This window comes from Pelophylax lessonae (assembly GCF_965119305.1).
Source record: "Pelophylax lessonae genome assembly, chromosome: 2".
NCBI lineage: Eukaryota > Metazoa > Chordata > Amphibia > Anura > Ranidae > Pelophylax > Pelophylax lessonae.
Window position 1 is genome coordinate 113486014 of NC_138769.1, and position 27532 is coordinate 113513545.

Sequence of the window (27532 nt, forward strand, 5' to 3'; positions counted from 1 at the left end):
AGATACAGGGCGTAGCGATGGGGACTTGTGCCCCCATCCTATGCCAATCTGTACCTGGGGGAGTGGGCACAGATAATCAATATATCAGAAGATCTGGCCCCACACATGGAGAGGGTGATCTTATGGTATAGATACATTGATGATATCTTTATGGTGTGGGATGGCTCCAGCGATCAGCTACAAAATGTTATCCAACTGATAAATTGCAACACTTTCAATCTCAGCTGTACCTTGACACATGATTTACACACAATCAACTTCCTGGAAGTTCCAATTCACAAACGGTCAGATGGGTTACTCTCCAGTGGGCTTTACAGAAAGCCCAGTGAAGGTAACTCCATTCTGAATACCAGTAGCTTCCACCCTCAACCATTGATTAAATCGATACCGTTTAGTCAATATCTAAGGATCAGACAGAATTTCTCAGATGATATTGTTTTTAAAAAAAGAGGCTGACCAATTAAAAGAAAGACTCCTCTCTCAGGGTTACTCCCCTACATGCCTCAAAAAGGCATATAGGAAAGCACTCAAAAGGACATGGCATGATCTGCCTTATAATACTTATGTCCCTCAACAAAGAAGTAACCCTATGTGCATCATAACTCGCTTCTAACCAACACTCTACAATCAGACGGATTGATCAGAAGTATTGGCACATGCTGACAATGGACCCCATAGTTGGCCCCATGGTGCCAGAGTCTCCGGCATTCACTTTTAGAAGAGCCATGTTCCTCAAGGACAGACTAGTTTTGAGTGAACACACCACTAAAGATCCTTGTAAACATTTTGGTACTTTCAAATGTGGAGGTTGCCCCTAATGTAAATACATGAATGTGTCTCAATCTATAACTCTACCCAATAGTGAGGACTTCACACCACAACATTTTGCTAACTGCAAAACATATGGGGTGGTTTATCTCCTTTTGTGTGACTCTTCATGTTTGTATGTAGGAAAACCTAAAATGGAGTTTTGGCAAAGAGCATACCGCCATTTGACTAGTATGAGATCCTGTAACCCAGATCCCCCCCTTGGTAGGCATGTGGCCTCCATACATGGTGGCATTTTTCCCATAGTCTCCTTTGTGATTTTGGATTAAGTGCACCCAGGTATATGGGGGGGGGGGGAGAGACTGGAACAAGATTCTTTTACAATGAGAACAGAGGTGGATATTTAAACTAAATGCCACCTTTCCTCCAGGTCTCAATAAATCATTATCATTCAAACCCTTTTTGGAAGGCTTTGTATAAGGGGGCCCCGAATCGGACGAACCCTGATGATAGATTGACCACAGGCACTCATTCTCAATGTGTTCTACTGTCAGTTTAACAAGCCCCATCTGGCATCTGGGGCATATTACTTTATCAGAATACCTACATGATATCATTACTGGATTGTTGATTAACCAGGTATAGATGGTATTTACGGAAAAAAAAACATTATATTGCTGTCCAATTTTATTTTGTTGACAGTTAGAAACAATGCAATTTTGTACGTTTAGCTAACGTGCCTCTTATTCGGAATAATGCCATTGAAGTAGTTGCTTTTCTCCGCTGTTTTCTAGGTAATGGATTGCTGTATATTTTTGTATATTGCCATATATAATGTCCTCTATGCTCTCCATACAGTGCTGTAATTGTTGATGCCTGTTCCCTAAATTTACCACTAGATAGAACTGCCTCCCTCACCCATCCCCCTATTCCCACCCAGCGCACAGGGGCCGCCAGTGCTCGCAGCACTGTCGGCCCTCTTTCTGGTCATTGGAGCCGGGAAGCATCCCGGTTTTCATGGCACCACAAACGTGCTGGCAGGCCTACAGCGCAGAACGCCGCCCCTCGTCAATGGGATGTGACGTGTGATCCTGCCAATGACGTCACCACGCCGTCTTCCGCTGGCGTTCCGTCACACCATCCGCAATGTTTGAGCGGGCAGTCTGATGGAGGGGTGACGCCGGGTAGTGACGCCGTCTGTCACTACCTGGGGGGGGGGGGGTTAGAGGACCCCTGTATGCCCACGGAGTCTAGGGGAGGGGGTATATTTTTGGTCCCTCCCCTTTCTCTTTCTCCTCACCCTCCCTCTTTCTTTGCAATTTAGCTCACATATAAGGAGATCCCAGGAGAAGACCAGTCCTATGGAGCCAGTGCACCAAGGGACCGCTCTCACCATAGGATGATACTAGGTAATATATTTTCTAACTTTCTCTTCTGGACTATGCATTAGTGGACTCAAATATTCTTACACGTATTGATTTGGCAATGATATTTAGGAGGCTTTCCCTTCCTCTACTCACAGATTATTGGACACATAACTTTGGGTTATTACTAATTCTACAGTTGTCCCCAAGGAATATTATTTCCACACTACTTTTCCTGTAATAAAAGTAAGCCCATTATATCTATTTTGTCCTGTTCAACTTTACATAGGAAATGTATAATAATAATACCTGGTTCTTAACTGTTTCCTTTAGAGATTATGCTCAAATTAGTGATTTTCCAGGATCCCTGGCTGGTGTCATCCTTCCCCTGTAAACTGCTCATTCCCCCACTGTGATGGATGGAGGTAGGCATAAAATGTTATAACAGGGAATTTATTTTACTTTACTATCCACTATAGACTACATTTTCAACCTGTGTTTTTATACATTGCTTGGCAGACTTCTGATCAAACTGGGTCCTCATCCTTTAACCCCTTGTGGGTCTAGCAAAATGGTGTACAGCTCCTCGCCTAGATGGTCCTTCGGTAACAGGCAACAGCAATCATTTTTTGTGTGCTTTTAAATGATGCGGTTCTCTTGTAACTGTTGTGTGGCCTTACTGGGTCAGTATGTACACATACAGGTTGTGAACACTATGCATTAATGAATGTATATGGAATTTAACTGTACCCCTCCTTTTTCTTACATTTTAGAAAAGTCTTATATTGTAACTACATACCCCTGAAGAAGAAACTATCAATCTTTTGAAACACGTTGGGTTCACACCTCTGTTTTATACAGAATGGAGGTGGTTAGGTTTGTGTATTCTACAACTGTATTACCTTTATTAACCGCATTGACATTTTAACCCATATTTAGGGTTTGTTTTGTGTTTTTTATATATACATGTGAATAAAGTTACTGTTTTATTTTATACGTTGTTGAAGTTTGTGCCCTAAAAAATCCCGTCAGAGGGGGTTGTGTCCATACAGTCTATATGGGTTGACAGTAGAAAGAAAACCCCAGAGAATTAGGGAAAGATGGTACACTATTATAGCAGAACTGATGGAGGATCTTTGGAAGGAGGAACTTAACTCTTATATGAATACGGTTATTTCTGCCAGAGACAAGAAGATCCAGTTGCGATAGCTACACGAAATGTACTATACGCCTCTTCAACTGTTAAAAATGGGGAGGGGGGATACTCCTATATGTCATAAATGTTTGATAGCTGAAGGCTAATTCCAGCATATGGTTTGGGAGTGTAAGAGTCCCCCCTTTGGTCCCAGGTCACTCCGTTTATTGTGGACACTTTTTGGACCTTCTGAATGGATGAATTCCTATGATAGGGCTTTTGATAATAATTGAGGATGAGCTTATGGAAAATAAATGAGAACCCTTCTAAGACTGTTATTTTTCTATGTTCGCAAATTAATTGCAACACACTGGATTAGGACAGATTACCTTACATTATCAGCTTGGAAATCTCTGGTCAACTCTAATGTTACCCTATACAGAATGACTTATGATGCTAGGGGATGTCCTAAAAAATTTACTAGAATCTGGGCTAGATGGGTGGATTCCATGGAAACAGTGGCTGATAGCCCTTGCTGAGGGTGAAAAATGGTATAACGCCATGGAAGATTTTTATAGTATTTTATGGGATGTTGCATGCTTACATCAAACCTGATTTGAGAACTCAGATTAAACTATCAAATGTTGTAAATTATAAGGTGAAGAGTAGTAGCACACTTCAAAACAGTTTTGGGAAATGACCCTTTTGTGTTCTTTTTTGTTTGATTTATAGAAAATAAAAAGCTCTATGTACACATGCGTTTATTGGTGAAAGATATATGGAATATTTGCCCTGTACTAAAAAAGCATTGTTATATTTGACTTTTGTGTTCTGTGGTATGTAATTTGCTTTGCCCTTGTTTTGTGCATATGGCCATAAAACTTTTTTTTTTTTATTTGTGTATTTACAAAGATTTTTTCATATACAGTAAGTCGATTTTCTTTTTTTTTTTTTTATAAATGAAAACAAAAAATTTAATAAAACTGGTCCAGTACACAATTATATGTTTCCTTTTAATTTTTCTACTTTAGGTAATAAGAAATATGAATACTATCTGCATAGAATACAAGGTGACTCCAGAGAGCTCAACATCAGCAAAGCAGAAAATATATATTTTGTAATTTTTCTGAAGAATCTGTAGTCTATTCAAAGTTGGTAAAGACATCTGGGGATGTATTAGCACAGTGAAACAAAGGGCTTTGACTAAGCAGATTTTATATGCAGCCCAATTGCAGAAAGAAAAAATATTTTTAGCATTTATCAGTTCAACAACTTTCTTATTGAAAAAAGAAAATGAATTGGTGAGAACATGTATTCATCTTAAGCTTCCATTTATGCATAAATAATCAGCTTTTTCTACACATAACATGGACATTCTGATGTTATATTATGTTTCTAACAGATATTTGGCCTTTTTATCTTCTACGGTGTGTAGACTGGGAGCTAAACATTGAATAATTAAAGCCCAACAGAGACAAGTTAGAAGGGCAGAGTAGCAGGGTTGCTAATATTTCTATACCTGTAGTGACAGAATCTCCAAACTTGTTTCTTCCGACTAGAGCTTAGCTCTGAAAAAATCAATTGCTTTGAACCCAAATAAAAAAGACCTAATGTCAGACTCCCTGCTTTGACTGCGAAGAGCCAGGAAAAACAAGGGATAGAAAGGTTGGGCGGAAGGTTACAGGGCTGGCTCCCAGTTGGGATTCAGGCTAACTATTTCTATGCATATCAAGAAAAGTATAAAGCTGGTGTCAAAATAAAACTTAACAGCATGCCTTCCAATGTCAGTATACAAAATGAATAAACATTACCATTTTATGAATTAGTAATTATCCAAAAACCTATATCTTTGACTAAGTAAAGCTGACTATGAACGGTTCAAATTTCAGACGATTCCTGCTGAATCAGCCAAAATTCATACCGTCTGGTTGAACAAAATCTGATTGGACAAAAGTAGATTTATAAATCAACTGAGCCATGTGGAAAATTTATGGCCAAACAGTGACTGCATCCTATCAAATCCTACTCAATCCTTGTAAACAAGCCCATCAGAGGTGAAATGCATTTGTGGAGTGTGGTTTCTTAGGTTAAGTTAATACAGTATCTCAAAAAAGAGAGTACACTCCTAACATTTTTGCAAATATTTTATTATATCTTTTCACGTGATAACACTGAAGAAATGGCACTTTGCTACAATGTAAAGTAGTGAGTGTACAGATTGTATATCAGTGTAAATCTGCTGTCCCTTCAAAATAACACACAGCCATTAATGTCTAAAACACTGGCAACAAAAGTCAGTACACCTCTATGTGAAAATGCCCAAATTGGGCCCAATTAGCCATTTTCCCTCCCAGGTCTCATGTGACTCGTCAGTGTTACAAGGTCTCAGGTGTGAATGGGAAGCAGGTGTGTTAAATTTGGTGTTATCACTCTCACTCTCTCACTCTTTCATACTGGTCACTGCAAGTTCAACATGGCACCTCAAGGCAAAGAACTCTCTGAGGATCTGAAAAAAAGAACAGCTGCTCTACATAAAGATGGCCTAGGCTATAAGAAGATTGCCAATACCTTGAAACTGAGCTGCAGCACAGTGGCCAAGACCATACAGTGGTTTAACAGGACAGGTTCCACTCAGAACAGGCCTCGCCATGGTCGACCAAAGAAGTTGAGTGGGCGTGCTCAGTGTCATATCCAGAAGTGGTCTTTGGGAAATAGACGTACGAGTGCTGCCAGCATTGCTGCAGAGGTTAAAGGGTGGGGGGTCATCCTGTCAGTACTCAGACCATACGCCACACACTGCATCAAATTGGTCTGCATGGTTGTCTTCCCAGAAGGAAGCCTCTTCTAAAGATGATGCACAAGAAAGCCCACAAACAATTTGCTGAAGACAAGCAGACTAAGGACATGGATTACTGGAACCATGTCCTGTGGTCTGATGAGACCAAGATAAACTTAGTTGGTTCAGATCGTGTCAAGCGTGTGTGGCGGCAACCAGGTGAGGAGTACAAAGACAAGTGTGTCTTGCCTACAATCAAGCATGGTGGTGGGAGTGTCATGGTCTGGGGCTGCATGAGTGCTGTCGACACTGGGGAGCTACAGTTCACTGAGGGAACCATGAATGCCAACATGTACTATGACATACTGAAGCAGAACATGATCCCCTCCCTTTGGACACTGGGCCACAGGGCAGTATTCCAACATGATAACGATCCCAAACACACCTCCAAGACGACCACTGCCTTGCATAAGAAGCTGAGGGTAAAGGTGATGGACTGGCCAAGCATGTCTCCAGACCTAAACCCTAGTGAGCATCTGTGGGGCATCCTCAAACGGAAGGTGGAGGAGCGCATGGTCTCTAACATCCACCAGCTCCATGATGTCATCATGGAGGAGTGGAAGAGGACTCCAGTGGCAACCTGTGAAGCTCTGGTGAACTCCATGCCCAAGAGGGTTAAGGCAATGATGAAAAATAATGGTGGCCACACAAAATATTGACACTTTGGGTCTAATTTGGACATTTTTACTTATGCGTGTACTGCAGTTTAGACATTAATGGCTGTGTGTTGAGTTATTTTGAGGGGACAGCAAATTTACACAAGCTGTACACTCACTACTTTACATTGTAGCAAATTGTAATTTCTTTAGCGTTGTCATGTGAAAAGATATAATAAAATATTTACAAAAATGTGACGGGTGTACTCACTTTTGTGAGATATTGTATGTATGCAGCCACTTTATTGCTATCAGAATAAATTCCCAAGATGAGCAGATTGCAGAGTGTGACACTCATCTTCTTGCATCCTAACAGGTGCAGATGCTGTTAGTGAAATCAGGCAACTGTTGATGCTACAGCTGCCTAAATGTAATATATGACAGAGGTGATTCCTTTATTCTCCTAAAGAGCATGGATGGGAATTCTGATAATTTTCTCTCATTTAGCCCACAAGCTGAACAAGAGAAATCCAGTCATGTATGACTAACATTTGGTTATAGACTGATATTAGGACTTTCATATTACTTGGAATTTTTTACATTTTTTAAGCGAAAATGGGGGGGGGGGGAGCTGCCACTATTTCATTTTCCCTGACTATGAAACTTGTTCAAAGGCGAGGGTGGGAGGAATTCAAATTTGTACATAATTACTGTTGGAAGAGCATAAGCGGAGAAAACTGAAAGTGGATACAAAAAAAATAGAGGGAGGGGGAGGTTCTGGGAAAAGGGTAAAAAGAAAATTGAGTGGCAGTAGAAAGTGGGTAACACCTAAAAGAAGGAAGGGGAGGTAGGCAGTAAGTATTCTCCAAGGTAAGTTGTCTCCTCTTGCCTAAGCCAGTGTCCAGTACCTCACAAAGTATTTAAAAAAATTTCCACCACAGTTTCTCCCAGATCAGTGCTTTGATGCGCTAAATTTAATTAGATTTAAAGCAGAACTTTACTCTCTCAATCATTACTATTTTTGATGATTAAGCTGCCACTTTAGTAAATAGATAGGAAGATATATTATATTTACTTGTTTTAAACTTTTTTTTTTTTTTTTGCAATTCTTCAGTTGGTTTTTGGCCTAGGCCAAAATGATATCATACATCCCAGGAGTCATCATGGACATTTTTTTTTCATGTGGAAGAGGGAGTATTGGCTTTCTCAGCTAAGCACATCCTCCTGCCTGCAAGCCTGACCTTGCAAAAGTGTACCAACAGTCTATGCATAATGTACTGTGCATGCCCAAGATTTCCTAGGGCACATGTGTCAAACACAAGGCCTGTGGGTCGAATACAGCCCTCTAGGCTAGTCGGCTGCAGAGAGAAGGACAGAACTTTTCTGCCAGATTTTGCGCTTCTCCATGCAGCTGCAGAGAGGCTTGTCTCTTCTCCCCTCCGTCTCAGCAGTCGGCTGCAGAGAGGAGGACAGAAATCCTCCTACAAATTATCCACCTCTTTTTGCAGCCCCAGTACTCCCTTGTCTCCACCTCCCCTGGTCTCAGCTTTCAGCAGACTCCAGCAGCTGACTCAAGCCCTCCTCTGATCTTCCTCCAGACCTTTCTGTTTCCCAGCTCCACCCCCAGCTTCTTCCTGGCAGCAGCACACGGTAAGGGTGGGGGGGGGGTGCAATGTGATGTAAGGGAGGGTGGGGGACTCTGATGGTAGGGGGCTTCTGATGGTAGGGGGCTCTTGACATTTGATGTAAGGGGGATGAGGTCCTCTGGACATCTAGTCTACAGATACAACTGGCCCTTTGGGGGCAATCATAATGCCGATGCGGCTTGTGATGAAATTGAGTTTGGCACCCCTTTTTTGGGGCATTATCAAACTAAGGGCGGATGGATTTTAGGAAATGATTGCTACATGAATCATCTGCCATTATTTAGGATTGTTTGCTATAAATATTAAAAATTAATTAAAATAGTGTTTTTATTTGTGCTGTTCAAATACAGTTAAGTTCTGCTTTAACAACTAGTTCACAGTATAACAGTTATGTTTTTTTATGTTGTTATAACTTAGGCAACTAAGCTAGCCAGCTATACCATGTAGAGTTATATACATTGAATCTATCCTGTCTGGTAAGCAGTATTCTTCCTATTTCTAATATGCATTTAACCTGTTTAATTCATTATTTCTCTTCTGAAGGAAAGGAAGACGATCTCCAGTGTCTGGGGATCAAGCTTTGTGCACTTACATTTCTAGGGAGATCATTTATGGGTATAAAAAGGCAACATTCGGGTTAATATTTACTTGGGTTATTAGAGAGTGAGCCTACTTCCAACACCTCTGAGTATTAGGGTATGTTGAAAAGTTTGCAGCAGTGTACTAGGTTTAGTATTTCAACGTCAACAGGATGAAGGTCATAAAGGATATATTTTGCTGAGAACCACCAGTGTGCCTATATCTATCTACAAAGTACATAACATACTTTAAGATCATTTTCCCGTACAGATTTCAATTTGACAGACATTTTATATTTTTAATTCCACAAAGCTAAAGAAATATGTGAATACATGTAGGACTGCTAATTCCTGGAAAATTGCCAACCAAGTACTTTAGTATGACACCAGAATAGCAAAAAGTCAGAAAAGCTGACATTTTATTGTTCTGCATCATCATAATTTCAGCCCGACACAAAGGCACTGGTATGCATATTTTCCCAACATTCCAAACACAAGTGTCACACAAGTGTGAATAACTACTGCAGTGGTAACATATTTCTTACAATAAATGGGAAATAGAAAAAAACTGTTATGAATAACACTTCATAAAGATTACTCATTATTTCAGTAGTTAAAAAAAAAACACCTGAACATTCCAACACAGAACCAATCAATTTTAGGAATTTTATAATTTTTTTCCCCCATAAAATGGAACCAGATTAATTTATGCTTTAAACTCTCCCAACATTTGATGACAAAATGTATGTGTTTATGCTCTCAGAACCAGTGTTGTATAGATGTGATAATTTTCGGTCTGTAAACTACTGATCATGTGTGAACCAGGTATATAGGTTTATAGATGAGAACTAAATGAAAAGGTCTTCTGCATATTTAAATCACCCGGTGATTTGTATAATATATGTAGTAAATAAGGAGACGTGCTCCATCAGCAAAGCTAAAATGATGATGGAATATATTTATATTATCATTATTTTTGCAGTTATAAACGGAGGGACCTAGTGTCAGACAATACAAGAAAATATTTCTCAGAAAAGCAGAGCTTATCTGCTCTAACAGGCATTCAGCTCCTGAAACCCATAGTTAAATGTAAGTTGGAACAAATGTAAAGAAAACAACAGACAATATTTTTCATATATAGAAAAATTACATTCTATTTTTTTTCCAGTTTTGCATTAGTTCTTAGGAGTTATGAGATGTTGTATCTCTTGAGCTCTCAAACTAGTAATAATAATATTAATAATAATGAACTTGATTTTATATAGTGCGTTTAAAGGTAGCTTTTCAAACACACAGGATTAAACAAAGGAATAAGGGACAATTAAGTGAAAGCCTGTCTAGAGAAAAAAGGTTTTAAATTTGATTCAAATGAGTTTAGAGACGATGACTCTCTGATTTTCTTTGGAGTTTTGGAGCTTAGCAGGAGAAGGCTCTGTCTCCCAGCGAGTGTAGGTAATAATTTTGCTAATATTTAAGATAACAAAGTAATCCATTTTTTTTTTTTTTTTTTAGAACAAACAAGGGTTTAATAATGCAAAATGTATTCTTTTTGTTTTATTTATTCCATAGAAGAAATGATACAAAACTAAAATAATGCACCTTTTTCAATTGTAATCATTGTTATTTAAAAAGAAGTTACAGTATATAAAATGTTTAAATATCTATCATTTTTATATTTAAAAATAACACAAAAAATAAGATTCTAGTACAAATCATTGCAAAGTTATTTACAATTAAATAGTTTTTTTTTTTTTTGCAATTTTGCACTTTTTTAATGTAACAAAAAAAGGTATGAACAAACTAAATAAAACCAAAAGTTTTAATATTAATGTATGACAAAATAGAAATACAAATATCAGCAGAAGAATAATGTCTAAGAGGAGGAGAAGGCCGCATTTGTTAGGGCTAAACAGGATAAACTAAGGATTAATAAGGAAAAAAAACTAAAAAATGTATTAAAAAAAAGTTTTTTTTTTCTTTTGTTTTTACTTACTAAGTTGTTTTAAATGACGCTCTCCAGGTGCAGGAAAACACCAGGAATGTTTACACTTGTGCACTTTTGAGTCTCTAAACTTCCATGTGCATGAGGCTTTAACCTTAAGATGCAACCTAGACTTGGGGGGCAGTGTTCATTCCCTTGCTAACTGTACAATTTAATATTAAAGTCTTAAATTTATATTAAATTAAATGTTATATTAAAGTCAATGGAGAAGGAAGGAGAAGGGAGTGGTAAGCAGGAAGCTGGCCTCGGTGTATAGGAAGGAACAATATTATTTAGAAGTCTTCTAACTGACCATTTAGGTGACTTGTTATTACCCCCAAAATAACAGAACATACTTATATATAAGAAGTTGAATTAACTGGAGTTTGTCTTTATCTTGTTAGCTTTGGTATTACACTAACAAGATCCACTCCCAAAACCACACAAGGAACACGGGTGTTGGGGTGAAGAGGCTGAAGGAGATATTTTGTTCTGTCCCTACACCTAGGACCAATAGTAGAAGAGAAAGGCAAGCTGTCACCCTACTCTGCTAGCAGTTCAGTTCTAGTACACAGTAAGCTATTATACCAACAAAATAAGATGACAACAAAATAAGGACCCAGCCCAATGGCACTGGCAGGCAGAATGGCAGTCTGGAAACGTATTTTATACAAGGTGAATTTTAACTGGGAGGTCCTATGTTGACTATGCAGAAATCCAGCCCTTCCCACACTACATCCTCTATGGATCAAAGCTACACTCTTTGCAAACTTTACACCCCTTTGTTTGCTGTTTGAGTACACATTCTTCTCAGTGAAAGCCTAACTGAGCTTTCAGTTTAAGCTAAAGGCATTCTTGGTGCATCAAAACAAAAAGGTACACAAAGTCCTACACTTCATTTTCTTTAAAAAACAGCCACAGCCGGAGTGGAAAAGCCTGTCTCCTTCCTGCATGTTATAAGTAGGACCCTTGCTTCCTGAATGGAAACAGCAGTCTTTCTACAAAAGTCTGACAACACCCTTTGCTAAGTCAAACCTATCACTCACAGATCACACACTGTGTTCATTTAGGTAAGGAAGGGGCTATTAACCACCTCAGCCCCCGGAAGGTTTACCTCTTTTTCTTGACAAGGCCATTTTTTGCTTTACGGCACTGCGTTTCTTAAACTGACAATTGCACAGATTGAGCTTTGTTTTTTAGTGCAGGAGGGCCGCCCTGCCACAGTATATCTGTGATATCTGTGCAGGGCAGTCCAGAACAGGTTAAATATGACATATTTACTGGCCCCTTCTGCACTTCCCATTCTGAAACATTCCCCTATGTGCCTAGTGTGCTGTGTGCAGCTGGCAGGATTAAGGGAAGACGGCACTGCTGCAGGAAAGAGTGGCATACAGCATGGTAGGCACACAGCAGGAAGCACACAACGAGGGCCCTGAGCAGCAGGGAGAAAAGGTGTGGAAAGAGAGGGTGACTGCTGTGGTAGAGAGGGGGGGGAAAAATTATTAAAACTGAAATCCTCTTCTTCCTCCCGCCAGCTGCTAGAGGGGGATTGGTTCCAGTAATCCCTCCCCAAAGCACTGATCGCCATTCTCTGTCCACATCCTTTTCCCAGTGCCACTTGGCACAGCCAGTAGGATGGCACCAATTATATTTTTAGTTGTCTGTAAGTACAGCAATCTGATCACCACTGCAAGGGTTGCATTCTTTCCATGGAAAACCAATGTAAGGGGCATTTTGTCTACAATTTAATTAGTTTTTGAAGGGGTTACCCGGGACCTGAAATTTTCTTTATGGGTTACTTTGGGGTGTGAGTAGTAAAGCACAACTAATGCATAGCAATGGAAAACAGAATGAGCAATAAGGTGGTCCCCTGTGCATATGTAATTCAAATTACACAAAGAAAGGAGGTTGTTCAGAACATTATCAAAAATTGATAAAATTAGTACACAGCTTATCTGTTTGCATTGTTTATCCATAAAATATGTAAAGTATAGTACATTCATTTTAAACAGAAAAAAGTATGTCACGTAACTGGGGCTAAAAGGCACCCTAGAAAGTTTTTATGTGTAAAAAAAAAGTATGTCACATAACTGGGGCTGAAAGATTTTGCACCAGGATTCCAAGGAATTTCAAAACTTTGTCTCATTTATTATCCTTTTTGTTGTAAATTTTTATAAATTAAAGCCTAAAAAATGTGCCTTTTAGGAATACTTGCCTCATACCGATGTCTATGGCGCTCTTCTATAAATTCAGCATTATTGTAGAGTTTCACTAAAAATAGATAGAAATTTATAGTGCTAATAAATCAGTCCAAACAACTATACACAATATAGTCTAATGCAAATTTTACACATTTAACAATTGTAAAACTTTGTACTTCCCTTCACTTTTTGGCTTGGTTAGGGTCTGGGTTGATGAGCATCTGTTTAAGAGGGTTTTTCATTCTTATACAAGCCTATAGCAATGCAAAACCATCCTGAAGCAGGTCAATGCAGGTCAGAAGGAGGTCAACCACAGGTCAAACGCACTTTTCAATACATTATGAATGATCTTAGAAGTGTCTCAAACTGATGCCACTGTCAAATCAATTCTGTCGACACCAGCCCTAACAATGGTCACCAGGACAAATAGAGAGAATTGACCCCGCCAGGCCCTAACAATGGTCATCAGGACCAATCGAAAGGACAGACCTCCCCCCCAGGCCCTAACAATGGTCATCAGGACAAATCGAGAGAATGGACCTCCCCCCAGCAGGGATACAGTAACAAGAAAAAAAAAAAAAAAACTTCAAGTTTTTTAATCCTTCCTTACTTTATACAAATTTAACAAAAAAAGGTTGGGCTATACATATACTTTAACCTGTTGTCGCTGACAGCGTACAAATATGCGGCCTCTCGGCAGGTGGGTCTTGGCACTGAGTGTGCCATATTTGCGTGCAATATTGCAAAAAGAGCTGTGCCAAAAGCACATGCCCTGAGCGCTCCTGGCACAGTTACCAGTGGCTAACAGAAATCCGATCTTCCTCCTTTCTGATCATGTGACCGACGTAATAGCCTATCCCGGCGGTCACATGATCATAAACCCTGCCCCGCCTCCTGGCATCTTAAACTCTTTAAATGGCCAGGAGGTGCTGGCGCCAAGGGGTTAACTTGGTAAAGCTATTATTATGAGTGTATTTTTTAGCCTGGGGAAAAAACAAAAACATGGCACAGAATAGACTTAAAATATTTTTAAATATATAAAATATGTTTCATACTCAAAAGAAAGCAGTGGACAAAGCTCAGATTTTCCATGGGTGACACTGCTGGTTATCACAGTGAATTCAAAGATTTTGTGCACTGTAGAATTCTTCTACCATTTTATGCCAAGACTGAAACACATTTCAAACATGCAAAGCAGGGCTTGAGTCCTGCAGGAACGCATGGGAACGGCGTTCCTCTACTTTTTCCACAGCAGGAATGACGTTCCCTTTATCAGCCACGTCCTGCAGGACTGGCCTTTGAAAAAGGAAAAGCTGTGCTGCCCCTCCTCCGCCCCCCCCCTCGAGCCGCCACTGTCAGAAGAGGGCTCTGTTTCCTACCCATTCTCCTTCCTTCTGTCAGCAGCGGGGAGCAGAATGCAGAGGATCAGAGCGGCTGTGTCTTACACTGTTCTGGCAAGCGCTGCTCCCGAGAACACAGCAGCACGAGGAGGAGAAGAGGCTCTTCTTTCTCTCCCTCCCTCTCCTCCTCCTCGTGTTGCTGTGTTCTCCAGGACGGGGCTTGCCACAGCCGCCGCTCGTTATCTGTCTCCTCTCCTTCCTCTCCTATTGGCAAGAGGAAAAATAAATAAATAAAAAAGTAGCAGAGAGGATCGTGGGACATATAGTCCCGAGGACTGGGGGAAACTGCAGCCCCCAGCATGCCCTGCTGAAAAGAAGAGACAGAGAGGGTGGCAAGTAGCAAACTGCAGGTGGCAAGTGACACACTGCATCTGGTGGCAGGCTGCGGGTGGCAAGTGGCATACGGTATCTGGTGGCAGGCTTCAGGAGGCAAGTGACACACTGCATCTGGTGGCAGGCTGCGGGTGGCAAGTGGCAGATGGCATCTGGTGGCAGGCTGCGGATGGCAAGTGACACTCTGCATCTGGTGGCCAGCTGCGGGTGGCAAGTGACAGACTGCATCTGGGGACAGGCAATGGTGGCAAGTGACACGCTGCATCTGGTAGAAGGCTACAGTGGCAAGTGACACGCTGCATCTGGTAGAAGGCGACAGTGGCAAGTGACACGCTGCATCTGGTAGAAGGCGACAGTGGCAAGTGACATGCTGCATCTGGTAGAAAGCTACAGTGGCAAGTGACACGCTGCATCTGGTAGAAGGCGACAGTGGCAAGTGACATGCTGCATCTGGCAGAAGGCGACAGTGGCACGCTGCATCTGGTGGCAAGTGACAAGACCAGGGTTCCCACTGATTCTGCATTATGGTGAGTTAAACTATTTAATTATATATTACAATGTAATAATAGAAATAATGTGCTTTAATCATCCTGACACTATATCAAGCATGGTGTCGGGATGATTTAAATGCTAACACCAGCCGTTTGCACAAATCACAGCCACTGAATCGCCCGTCAACCTTGAAACCACATTCCCCCCCCTCCAGTCCTTGGCAAAATTTTCTTCTACGAAATCAGTCCCCCATGTCAAAAAGGTTGGGGACTGCTGCTCTAAAGTGACATCACTTCCTCCTAGCGCTCTATAACAGAGATAGCCACGCAGGAGGGAAAGGGGTGACGAATTCCATCGTCGGCGAGGGTTTTGAAATCATCTTTTTTGGGAAGGGGGGGGGGGTGTGTCCCTGATTGGCAGTTTGGAAATATGGTCACCTTAAGCTGATGGGCATGAGTGGGGACTCATGTCTAGGTTTTTTGCTGTATACATGCGCAGGGCAAAGGGGGTGGAGCCAGGGGGCGGCAAAATGAGGTTTTGCCAAGGGTGTCAAAAATACTTGCACCAGCCCTGGTGGCAGACACTAACTGTGCCTGCTCCGTTCTGAAGCCTACCAGGCTCTACAAAGCTTGTACATGCTCGCCCATTTTCGGCCAGGAGGGCACATGCGCAGTTATTCAATGGCGCCTCCCCACAGCAGAGACATAGAGGGGGACACTGATGTGAGGGTCTTGGTGGCGGCGCCTCGCAAACAGCAGAGAAGAGGACGCTGTGAGGGGGTAATATAAAAAGGAGGCAGCCACAGAGGAGGACACTACTGTGGAGGGGGGGGTGAAGGGGGCAGAGGAGGACATTACTGTGGGGGGGTGAAGGGGGCAGAGGAGGACATTACTGTGCAGGGATGGGGTGAAGGGGGCAAAGGAGGACATTACTGTGGGGGGGGGTGAAGGAGGCAGAGGAGGACACTGACGTGGAGAGGTGAAAGGGGCACAGCAGGACACTGCACTGGGGGGTCATGATATAAGCGGGGCAGAGAAAGACACTACTTGAGGGGGGCAGAGGAGGACACTACTGTAGGGGAGGGTGAAGGAAGGAGGCAGAGGAGGACAGTATTGTGTGACGCAGTGTTGCCAACCACCTGTAAATTTACAGGCTGCTTGTAAATGGCAGCTGCTCCCATTTAAAATATGGCTGTCCACAGCCTCTAACCGTCTCTTGTACCATGTCCGCATTCTCTAACCATCTCCTGTACCATTTCTGCAGCTTCTGACCATCTCCTGTACCATATCTGCAGCCTCTGACCATCTCTTGTAGCATGTCTTCAGCCTCTGACCATCTCTTGTATCATGCCTGCAGCCTCCGACCATCTCCTGTACCATGTCCGCAGCTTCCGACCATCTCCTGTACCATGTCTGCAGGTTCTGACCATCTCCTGTACCATGTCTGCAGCTTTTGACCACCTCCTGTACCACGTCCGCAGCTTCTGACCACCTCCTGCATCATGTCCGCAGCCTCTAACTACCTCCTGTATCATGTCCACAGCCTCTAACCACCTCCTATATCATGTCCGCAGCCTCTAACCACTTCCTGCATCATGTCCGCAGCCTCTAACCATCTCTTGTATCATGTCCGCAATCTCTGACCATCTCATGTCTGCAGTCTCTGAGGGGGAGTCTGGAGAGGACTCAAGAGTGAAGTGCCGGTGGGATAGGGGTCATGGGAGAAGTGACACATGTGTGGACTGTGGAGAAGAGACTATGGGATAAAATCAGAGCCACCGAACTGGAGCTGACTGATTGAGCCCTGCACGGTGCACCTGTAAGGAGGTCAGTGACCGTGCTGCCAGGCCAGTCTTGGGAGGGGGTTCACTGATTTAAGGAGGAGCGAATACAATAATGTAAGAGGACACTGATATAAAGGTTCCCCCTTATATCAGGACCCCCCCCCACCTTAGTGTATTTACTCTGCGGAAGGTGGTCTCTGATCACCAGAGCCCCCCCTTATATCACAGTTCCCCTTTAGATCATAATCTGCAGCATTTCCCTTCCCTTGCACTGTAAGGGGGAATTCTGCAGACTCTGATGTAAGTAGGAACTCTGTGCTGACTGGGTTACATTAACCTGACCTTCGTGTAAATGGAGAAATATGTTTTTTTACTTTTATTAACTTAAACAAATTGCTAATAGTGCTAGCCACATGTTTATAGTTTAAATATTGGTATTTGCACTGTTTAGCACAGAAAACGGCCATTTTAGGTACTTTCTTGGGTGAGTTCCCACACTTTTTTTCCCAGGACTTGACCCCGATGCAACGTATGAAAAACATGCAGGTATGACAATTCATGTGCAGCATTGAATGAGGACAGAACACTACAGAGAGGACAGCCACTAAGCATTTAAAGTGATTGCAAAGTCTGCTTTTTTAAAAAAACTAAAAAAAAAACATGTTATACTTACCCGCTCTGTGAAGTGGATTTGCACAGAGTGGCCAGGATCCTCCTCTTCTAGGGTTCCTCCTCGTTGCTCCTGGCCCCTCCCTTTTTCAAGCAGCTTGCTATAAGGGCAACCGAGCCGAGCTGCAGCTCCGTGTGTCCATTCAGACATAGAGCTGCGGTTCGGCCCGCCCCCTCCACTGATTGACTAACTGACTTTGATTGACAGCAGTGGGAGCCTATAGGGCCACTGCTGTGTCTCAGCCAATCAGGAGGGAGAGTCCCAGATGGCCGAGGGACTTGTGCACATCTCTGGATCGAGATGAGGCTCAGGAAAGTATTAGGGGGGCTGAGGCGGGCTGCTGCACACAGAATGCTTTTTATTTTAATGCATAGAATGCATTAAGATGAAAAAAAAAAAAAAAAACTTCCGCCTTTACAACCCCTTTAAAGCTAGACTCCAGGCACATACAAACAAATAGGTTCATACATTTATTTATCCATTATAAATCATTGAATATATTTTTTAATATAACTAGTACCTTCATTTGACTTGACACCAGCCACTGGTAATCTGATGTAGAGTATGGGGTTGATTTACTAAAGGCAAATAGGTTGTTCACTTTGCATGGGAATTTTCCCTTAGCCTAATAAATGCAAAGAAATCCTAGTCTCATCCATAGAAAATATTTTTGCTTGCATGTAATTGACTGATGGAAGTCAACAGGGCTCCCCTTGATCATTAAGCTAAAGGAAAATTCCCTTGCAAATTGAACAACCTACTTGGCTGACTCTGTGGTGTCCAAACATTTCAGGAATAAGAAATGTAAATCCTTAGCAGGTAAAAAAAAGCGGCCATATATGAATTTCTGTAACTTTTATATTGCTATTTGTATCTGCCTGCTGAAATGAGGAGAAATCAAGGGAGTCACATACAACAAATCAGGGGGGGTCACATACAACACAGCAGACCTTTTAACACTTCCTTACTTTGTACAGCGCTAAAAAAAGTTTGGGCTACAATTGAGCTTTAACAATATTATAAGAAATTTTGGTAACATGGGTACATACTTAGGATGGAATCGGTGGCTGTAAAAACAGTCTTTCTCTTCCCCAACCGCATTGTTCCACCCATGTCACCTGGGTTGTGTTCAGGCATATCAATGATCTAAAAAGAGCCATAAAAAGACGATAAACAAAAATGCATTATACAAAGACTACTAGAAAACAAAAGCATTTTTAGATTATATAAGCTTGAATATATGAAATATAACTTGTACTTTTGTGGCCTGTTCGGATCAGCATCTAATGATCTTCAGAATAAACTGTCAATCCAGTACCAATTCTACTGGCACTAGTTATTTGAGTCTGCTGTTTCATTCCTGTGCTTACTTACCTCTCCATGACCCCAGGTGTAGAAATCTCCGCCATTGCTGCCTGCACAGTCACTCCTTATTGACTAGAAGGGGAGCATACTACTAGTATCTCTACTATAGGAGTACATCTGAATTTAAGCCTATGGGGAGTTATTGCACAGGAGTGGAAAGCACCAGATGAGATTTCTGCATTGAGGATACAAATACTTCCGGCTATCACAGTCATTGAGAGGTAATTTATTCACTTGGCTAGGGGAGGGGGGGGGGGGGGGTGTCAACTTAGCCTAATAGCTTAAGAGGTTTAGAATGGGGGACTGAGTGGAAGAGGGCTTGTCTTTTTTCCTTAAAGTGTAGCTGTCTATTTAGGGGAAACCTACCATGACAGAATCATGGAGGCTGCCATTGCTGACTATTTCTTCTGAAAAATGCTAGTTGCTTGGTTGTCATGTTGATGCAGCCTCTTCAGTTCTACCTGAATTACCAGCCTGGAACTCGTATAGAGATAAAAATTCTGCCTTTTTTCTGACAAATATTTATGGCATGCTTATTCTGGGTCGGTGACTTAAAGTGGGAGTAAATTCTCATGCATAATTTGTACCTATAGGTAAGCCTATAATAAGGCTTACCTATAGGTACTATAAATATCTCCTAAACAAGCACCGTTTAGGAGATATTTACTATTCGTGCTGCCGGTTATGTCCCCGGCGCATGCTCTCTGAAGGAATGGCCACCCGGGAAATTCCTTCAAAATCCTGTGCCGTAAACGTCGGGTCCCGCCCACACGTGCAGGAGTGACGCCATCCCAGCTCCGGCCACTTACACAGCCAGAGTCCGCAAACCCAGAAGGAAGACGGTTGAAGATGGAGGCCTTGTCAGCGGTGACAGCTCGCCGCTGGAAGGGCTTCCTTCTAAGGTAAGTTTCAAATGATGTACTAGTATGCGATGCATACTAGAACATCATGGCTTTACCTTGCAGGTTCCAGAGGAAAGAAAAACAGCGATTTAATACCGCTTTAACAAGTAACGATGACAGACACAGACAGGAAGGAAGCATGTTTAGAAGAAGACCAGCAATGGCAGCCTCCATACTTCATTTATGACAGGTTTACTTTAAAGTCAGAAACTCACTAAGTGGGGAATCCAGCATCAAGAAGAAAGCAGCCCTGGATCTTGAACATTTAAACCCAAGTCAGTTACAGTTTTCACATTTTTGACATTGCATAATCAATTTAAGCTACTAGCATTACTTTAACAGCCATTTCACCAAAACTAAGTATGGGTATATGCTGAAGTCTTACTTATCGTGTTATATTTAGGATAGTGATGCCCACGGCAGGAGAACAGACTTTGAAATTCAACCACAAGTGATTTACCCCGCCAGAATTTCTTTTTACCACAGCCGACATATCACTTAAACCTACCTAGAGAGAGGATTAAGCTGCAAGAAGCAATTTTATCTTTAAATAAGCCCCAGGCACATGTTTCTCATGCTAAGCTTGTCTCTTGGTGATCTGATAGCTCTGCATAGGTGAACTAATGACTACTGACATTGAGGCAACTCATTACTACATACAAAACAGGCCAAGTCACTGCTATAAAAAGGTGTCTGGCCAGAATTAAAGAATGCAAATTGCAAGATATATATGTTTTAGATGCAGGTAAAGCTGATGGTCTAAAATCAAACTGGCACATTAAATTTATTTGCTAACAGGTATATTGAAATCAAAAGCATTTTATACCTCTAAATCTGTATGTCATACCCTGATATCTCCACTGCAAACATCTGCTCCCACCGCCAGGGAAGAGATTTGGGTTCACCTCTACCATGGGTTTATGATGAACCAAGGATTTCCGAATTTCGCAAATAGCAAACTTTTGACCAACAACTTTGCAGGTGTTAAACCTATGTAGAAAATGGGTTTTGGTGCTGCTCTGTGTGCAATATAAAGCTAATATATCCGTTCAATTTATGTGAGTGATCTGTGTCTAAAATGAACAAGCCATAAATATTATGCAGTATCTCATTAGTTAGTCTAGCACTCCAGCTCTCCTTGCTGGTCCTTGTTGTGGTATCAGTAAAAGGAGTGATACTTGGTGGTGTTACAACCAGGGAGTTGTGCAACAGCATGCAGATTTCCTGTGTCTCCACTTGTGCCCCTCTCCTGCTATTTCACTCACCAGACGTCTCTCCCCTTGCAACAGGGGTATCCAGCCTTTACAGCTAAACCTGGCTGTATGCCTCTGACGGACTCTCCTTCCAATCCCCAGCAGTGTCAGTAGTACATCGAAATGGCAAAAATAGACTCCATAGTGTAAACCTGTACGAATAGTTTTATTTATAAAAAATCACAGTAGTGCATTTACATTTGGTAAAAATCAATCTGCTTGTGTCAAACCAGGAAGTCCAGGATGCAATGCGTTCCCTGTCAGTTTTTACTGCAGTCTGTGTCCCTATTAGGGAGATTCATCCTCTCTATTTGTCCTGTTACCATTATCAGTGAAAGTAAAAGAAAATCTCAAATTTTGGCTTGTCCTTAGAAGAGTAATAGAAGGAAATCTTTCAATGGGGACACTAGTTCTGGTGACTTGAGGGTCCCCAAGGGATTCCCTTAATTTATAGGTATTTCCTCTCACTTCTCACTTGTTTTGGCTATGGGACAGGTAGTGAAGGGAAATCTTCCCAGTGGGACACAGATGGAAAAAAAAGGAGTTATGACCCTTCCTTACTTTATCCAAAAAAAAAAGGTTTTGCCTATAGTTTTAATTTAAAGTGGTTATAAAGACAGGAGGCTTTTTACCCTACTCCATTCGATGCAATAAGGTAAAAAATCTTCTGCATGCAGCTACCCCGACAGCCCCCTCCAAATACATACATGAGCCTGTTCTCAGTCCAGCAATGTGTACAAGAGCTGAGATTTTCTTTGCTCTCTCCCTCCTCATCAGCTCAGATACAGCAGTGAAAGGCATTGGCGCTACTGTCAATCACAGCCAGTGATGAAGAGGCAAGGCTCGGGAGCGAGCACACATGAGTGCCCACGTAGCAAGAAGCTTTGGGGACTTACAGGTGGGGCAGGAGTGCCTGTGGGGGACCCGAGAAGAGAAGGATTGGGGCTGCTCTTTGCCAAACCATTGCAAAGCGCTACTAAGTGTAACATGTTTGTTATTTTAATTTTAAAGTCATTTGAATGGCTCTGTAATCTATTTTTTATTAAATCATTTGTTACAGTGTTTTTTCAGCATCCTTGTAACAGCCTCTGTGAGCTCCAGGACCTCTCCTTTTTCTGTCTACCTTTTATTTGCTTGAAATGAGTAGTGTGCTAGTAATGTACACTGCTCTATGCACACTACAAATCCTATAGTTGATGGCCCATCTCGGGATAAAGCAGGAGAGGATGGCTATGTTCCCACATACAGTAGGACCATGGAGAATGAACGTTGCTACCCTCCACCAGGATAACAAAATATCAGATCACAGCAGGAATAATGGAAATTGGAGATTTGGAGGAGGCTGTGAGAAACAGAAGGCACTTTTTGAGTTTTACATATTTGAATAACACTTATTTATATATTTATTTAAATCATCCCATTGTGGCTTTAAAACCGCCTTTATCAACTAGGGTGACCAGGCACCCTGGGGTGCCTTGAGGTTTCTTCAGGGGTGCCTTGGCAAAATGCCTAAAAATTGCCCAAAAATTGTATTCAAGCCAGCGTTTCGATGAAGCCTGCTTTTTAGTTACACAAAGCCATAGGTTTTCATTGTGCACCATTACAACCTTCTACCTGCTGGCATTCTAATGACCAATGGCAGTATCATTTGATATGGAGGATGTCAGTCACCTGCATAGCAACCTTGTTTGACCTTCCCTGCCCCTCTCCATCATCAATGGGGGTCACATAAGCGTGATGGAGAAAAAGATGGATTAACGTGATGGAGAAGAGAGACATTGGAATACTAGTCAGTATCAGTTTGCAAAAGCGTATTTGCTTTGGAAGCATAAATCACCTTTAACGTTGGGTGTCCTACTAGTGTGGATGTTGCTGCATTATGTAATACAATTAGAATAGTTGTTACATTTTAGAATGGGGTGCCTCAAGACTATCCATGATTTTTGAAGGGTGCCTCTAGATTTTCCATAATTTTTAAAGGGTGCTTTGACTGAAAAAAAGGTGAGAAACACTGCTATAAATACACTTTCTGTATTGCCCTACACCTCAGTGCTTAGATACAAAAAGTGAGGGACAGCAATGACAGCCAACCGGACTCTGTTATATTGCACAGTGCAGACATTCTAATACAATGAACTTGCTTAAAATAAGGAAGAGCACAGTAAGCTGCCAATTCTTCATTGCCCAATTATCATTCGTGTGTATTTAACATAGCATTGGAGTTCAGATTTCAATTTGTTTTTTTGTCATTGTTTTCTGGGTTTTTTTTACCTGTATATCTGTGGTCTTTTTTTTTTTTTTTTTTTTTTCATTCTCAGATCTCTCCAGAAACACAAATAACTACAAAGCTACCAGGATGCTGTTTGGCTTCAAAGACGGGGAAAAATCTACAGGTATTTGTAAAAGCAACACATTTCACTAGAATTACTTTGGTGCTCAAGTATCCTACAACGTCCCATTTATGTCACATCTTAACCACTTGCCGACCGCCGCACGACTATCTACGGCGGCGGTCAGCCCCTCACAGGCAAAGTGACGTAGGTCTACGTCGCTCGCCTGTGAGGGTTTAGGGAGCGAGCGCGCGCCGCCGGAGGCGCGCTCCCGCTCCCGCGTGGTCACGGACCCCCCCGCGCGTGTGACCGGCGGACCCGATCGCCGCCGGCCACTCTGCGATCGGCGGGGGAGAGGGAGATAGTCAGGCAGCTTGTGTAAACAAGCTGCCTGTCATTCTCCTCTCTGTATGAGAGCTGATCACATGGATCTACTATGTAGATCCATTGATCACTCTGCATACAGTTGAAGCCACAGCCAATCACAGTTAGAATCACGCCCCTAGGGACACACACAGCCCCTCCCTCTCAAATAAAGTTAACCCCTTCACTACCAGTGCATTTTTACAGTAACAGTGCATATGTATAGCACTGATTACTGTAGAAATGTCACTGGTAACCCCAAAAGTGTCAAAAATGTCAGTCAAGGGTCCGATCTGTCCGCCGCAATGTCGCAGTACCGCAAAAAAAATCGCAGATCGCCGCCATTACGCGTTAAAAAAAAAAACAACAAAAATGACAAAAATCTTTCCCTTTGTTAGTAAACGCAATAACTTTTGCGCAAACCAATCAAAATACGCTTTTTGCGATTTTTTTTACCAAACATAGGTAGCATAAAACAAATTGGCCGAAAATATTAAAAAATTTTGATTTTTACATTTTTTTTTGGGGGAATTTCATATAAAAAAAAGGGAAAAATATTGCTATTTTTGCAAAATTTACGCTCTTTTTTTGTTTATAGCGCGTGATCAAAAAATCGCACAGGTGATCAAATACCACCAAAAGAAAGCTCTGTTTGTGGGAAAAAAAGGACGCCAAATTCGTTTCGGTACAGCGTCGCACGACCGCGCAATTGTCCGTTAAAGTCACGCAGTGCCGAATCGCAAAATGCCCTCTGGTCGTTTAGCAGCCAAATCCTCCGGGGCTTAAGTGGTTAAGAGCTGCGAGGATTAAACACAGTTCCAGCCATGTAAACTGTAAAGGTCTTAGATCAGAGTTGTACATTATTCTGCTTGAACTGTGCTGGCAGGCTGTACCACTTTTATGGATCAGTTGTCAATTAAAATGCCCTGGATGCTTCTTTTCTTTGCTGAGGAAGATGTGACTTCTTATGGGATTTATAACTTATATTTGAAAAAAGGTATTTCTATACAAAAATACTCAATTAAGATTCTTTTCTAACTCCCAGTTGATGTCAGATAGATAATTTATTTACTTTTCGATCTCTGGGATACTGTGAAGTTGCAAGTGCCATCTGCTTATTGCAGAGTTTAATTATATTTTTGTTGAATTTGTAATAAATAATGGCTTAGTTTACTGTTTTGTATGCAGAACATTATTTTGGCTATCTGGTCAAATGAACAGATGTATTATGGTTGCAGATCATACAGCATAATTTACAATGGCAAATGTTATCATCGTAATAAAGGTTTTACAGAAGAAAATTACTTAAAGAGCCTTCATAATAAAATATATATTTTTTTATGATGACTATATTGGATTGATACATATACTTATGGTATTCAGTACAAATAATCTTTTTTGTTGCACATATCTTTATTCATATTTTGCTTCATATTTACATTTACATGCAGACCAAGATGTATGCAAAAGTACCAGAAACTCTTATCCTAATATTGATCATTGATTACAAATTAATAATAATTAATGCAGTAGGGAACAGACACAAAAAAGTCCACTCAGTATTTCTGCTAGGCCTGCATTTGCTCTAGTCTACAACAAAGAAAAAAGTATTCAAGGAAGTGCTGGGACTTTAAAGTGGTTCTACAGGCTTAAGGTTTTTTACCTTTATGCAATATATGCATGAAAGTAAAAACCTTCAGGGTAAAGCTTCCCCTAAGCCCCCCAACCCAACCCCTCCTCCCCTTCCTTATACTCACCTGAGCCTGATCCAGCAATGTGTATGAGTGCAGGAGCTCTCCCAGGTCTCTCCCTCCTTCTTGGTTGGGACACAGCAGCGGGAGCCATTGGCAATCACAGCCAGTGAGGAGGGAGTGGGGGGCGGGGCCATGCTGCACTTTGTGTGTCTAACGCACGAGTGCCCCCAGAGTAGGCAGCTTGCATTGGGGGCACTTGGCAAGGAGGAGGGGCCAAGAGCACCGGAAGAGGGCCTGAGAAGAGGAGGATTGGGGCTGCTCTGAGCAAAACAATTGCACAAAGCAGGGAAGTATGAAATGTTTGTTATTTTTTTTTTTAAATCTGAATCTTTACAAAACCTTTAACGATAGTTTATATAAGGTAGTGAGATAAAAAAAAAAAAAAAAAAACATTCCGAGTTCACTAGGCTGCTCACAACGGACAGGGCTACCCTCCAGTGAGTACCCAACAGGTTACTAGAAAAAAAAAAAAACATGTATCAATAGGAGTGCCAGACTAAATGATAGAAGAGTCCCAATTGATGTATTGTTGTAGTAACAGAAATCCAACACATTTCAGGACCCTCCAGAAAACACTCCCACTTCATCAAAGTAAGAAACCAGGTGAGTTACTAGCCAGCGTCATCTGTGTGAATGTCAGTAAAGATAAGAACACTTAAAGCAGTAGTATCGGAGTATACTTAACTCAGCTATAATAAGGCTTACCTATAGATACAATGAATATCTCCTAAACCTGCATGGTTTATGAGATATTAGCCCTGCATGCAGCCACTGACACCAGCTGCGCATGCGCTCTAAAGGTCTGGTGGACCTTCAGAGCTTCTTGCTGTCTCCTTGCCGGAAAGTGACCTCCCACGCGCATGCGCAGGAGTGACGTCATCACGGCTCCAGCCACTCACAGCGCCGGAGCCGCCGAACCCGGAAGAGTCGCCGAGGGAACATGACCGCTCCCTCAGCGGTGTCCGGGCGACCGTGTCAGGGCTTCGTTCTAAGGAAAGTATTTTATAATGAGCTAGTATGCAATGCATACTAGCTCATTATGTCTTTGTCCTGCAGGGTTTGTTTGTTTGTTTTTTGTGACGATACAACCGCTTTAACTTCCTTACATAGGTTTAAACAGGAAAGCCAGATTTTGAGTCCAATCACGTTTTCTACTTTGACTGAAGCACTGATGAAGTGGAAGTATTTTCTAGCCCCTGAAACATGTTGGATTTTCTTTTAGTGCAAACCAATAAATCAGTTTAGACTCATCATTTTCTACTGGTGTATGTTTTTTTTCCAAACTTTGTCAGTGAGACTACACTTGACTCGTGGCAGAATATATCAAAACATTACCAGTGCAGAGCCCCATCCACCTTCAAATCCTGTTCTTTGATCACAGTGCTTGGCTCATAAAGCAAATACTAACTCATAAAAAAATCCTTCTTGACAATAAGAATACCAGTTGCTACATTTTCCTTAATGAAAAGGTGGCGGTGAACCAGGGGACACTGATTTGCATTTTGCAAATTTGGACTACTCTGAAAATAAAGATGCTGGAATGCAAAAGATTCAGCCAACATTACTGCCATGTTGGGAAGATGTATGCCAGGATGAAAAATAAAGTCAATCAGCCGATGGCCTGTCTCTGCTGTTCCTGTGACATTTTTTTCATTTTGCACACATATACAAATTTACACATTTCTTTACATGAAAACACACTTTGTATTTTCTGAAAGCAGAGACCCAGCTGTAGTTGATCTGCAGCATGAGCTTTGCTTCACATTCGGGATGATCTGCTGT

General features: G+C 41.7%; 1 protein-coding gene across 1 annotated transcript in view; it reads right to left on the minus strand.

Annotated features, from left to right (window-relative positions):
- The window catches only part of CTPS2 (CTP synthase 2), a 459116-nt gene that overhangs the window by 98849 nt on the left and 332735 nt on the right, over positions 1-27532 (minus strand). Inside the window, exons 15-16 of the mRNA XM_082245048.1 lie at positions 18833-18929; positions 13120-13175 (exon numbers count right to left, since the gene is read on the minus strand). Of these exons, the coding sequence (XP_082101174.1) occupies positions 13120-13175; positions 18833-18929 (153 nt within the window). The remainder of the gene's footprint in view (positions 1-13119; positions 13176-18832; positions 18930-27532) is intronic.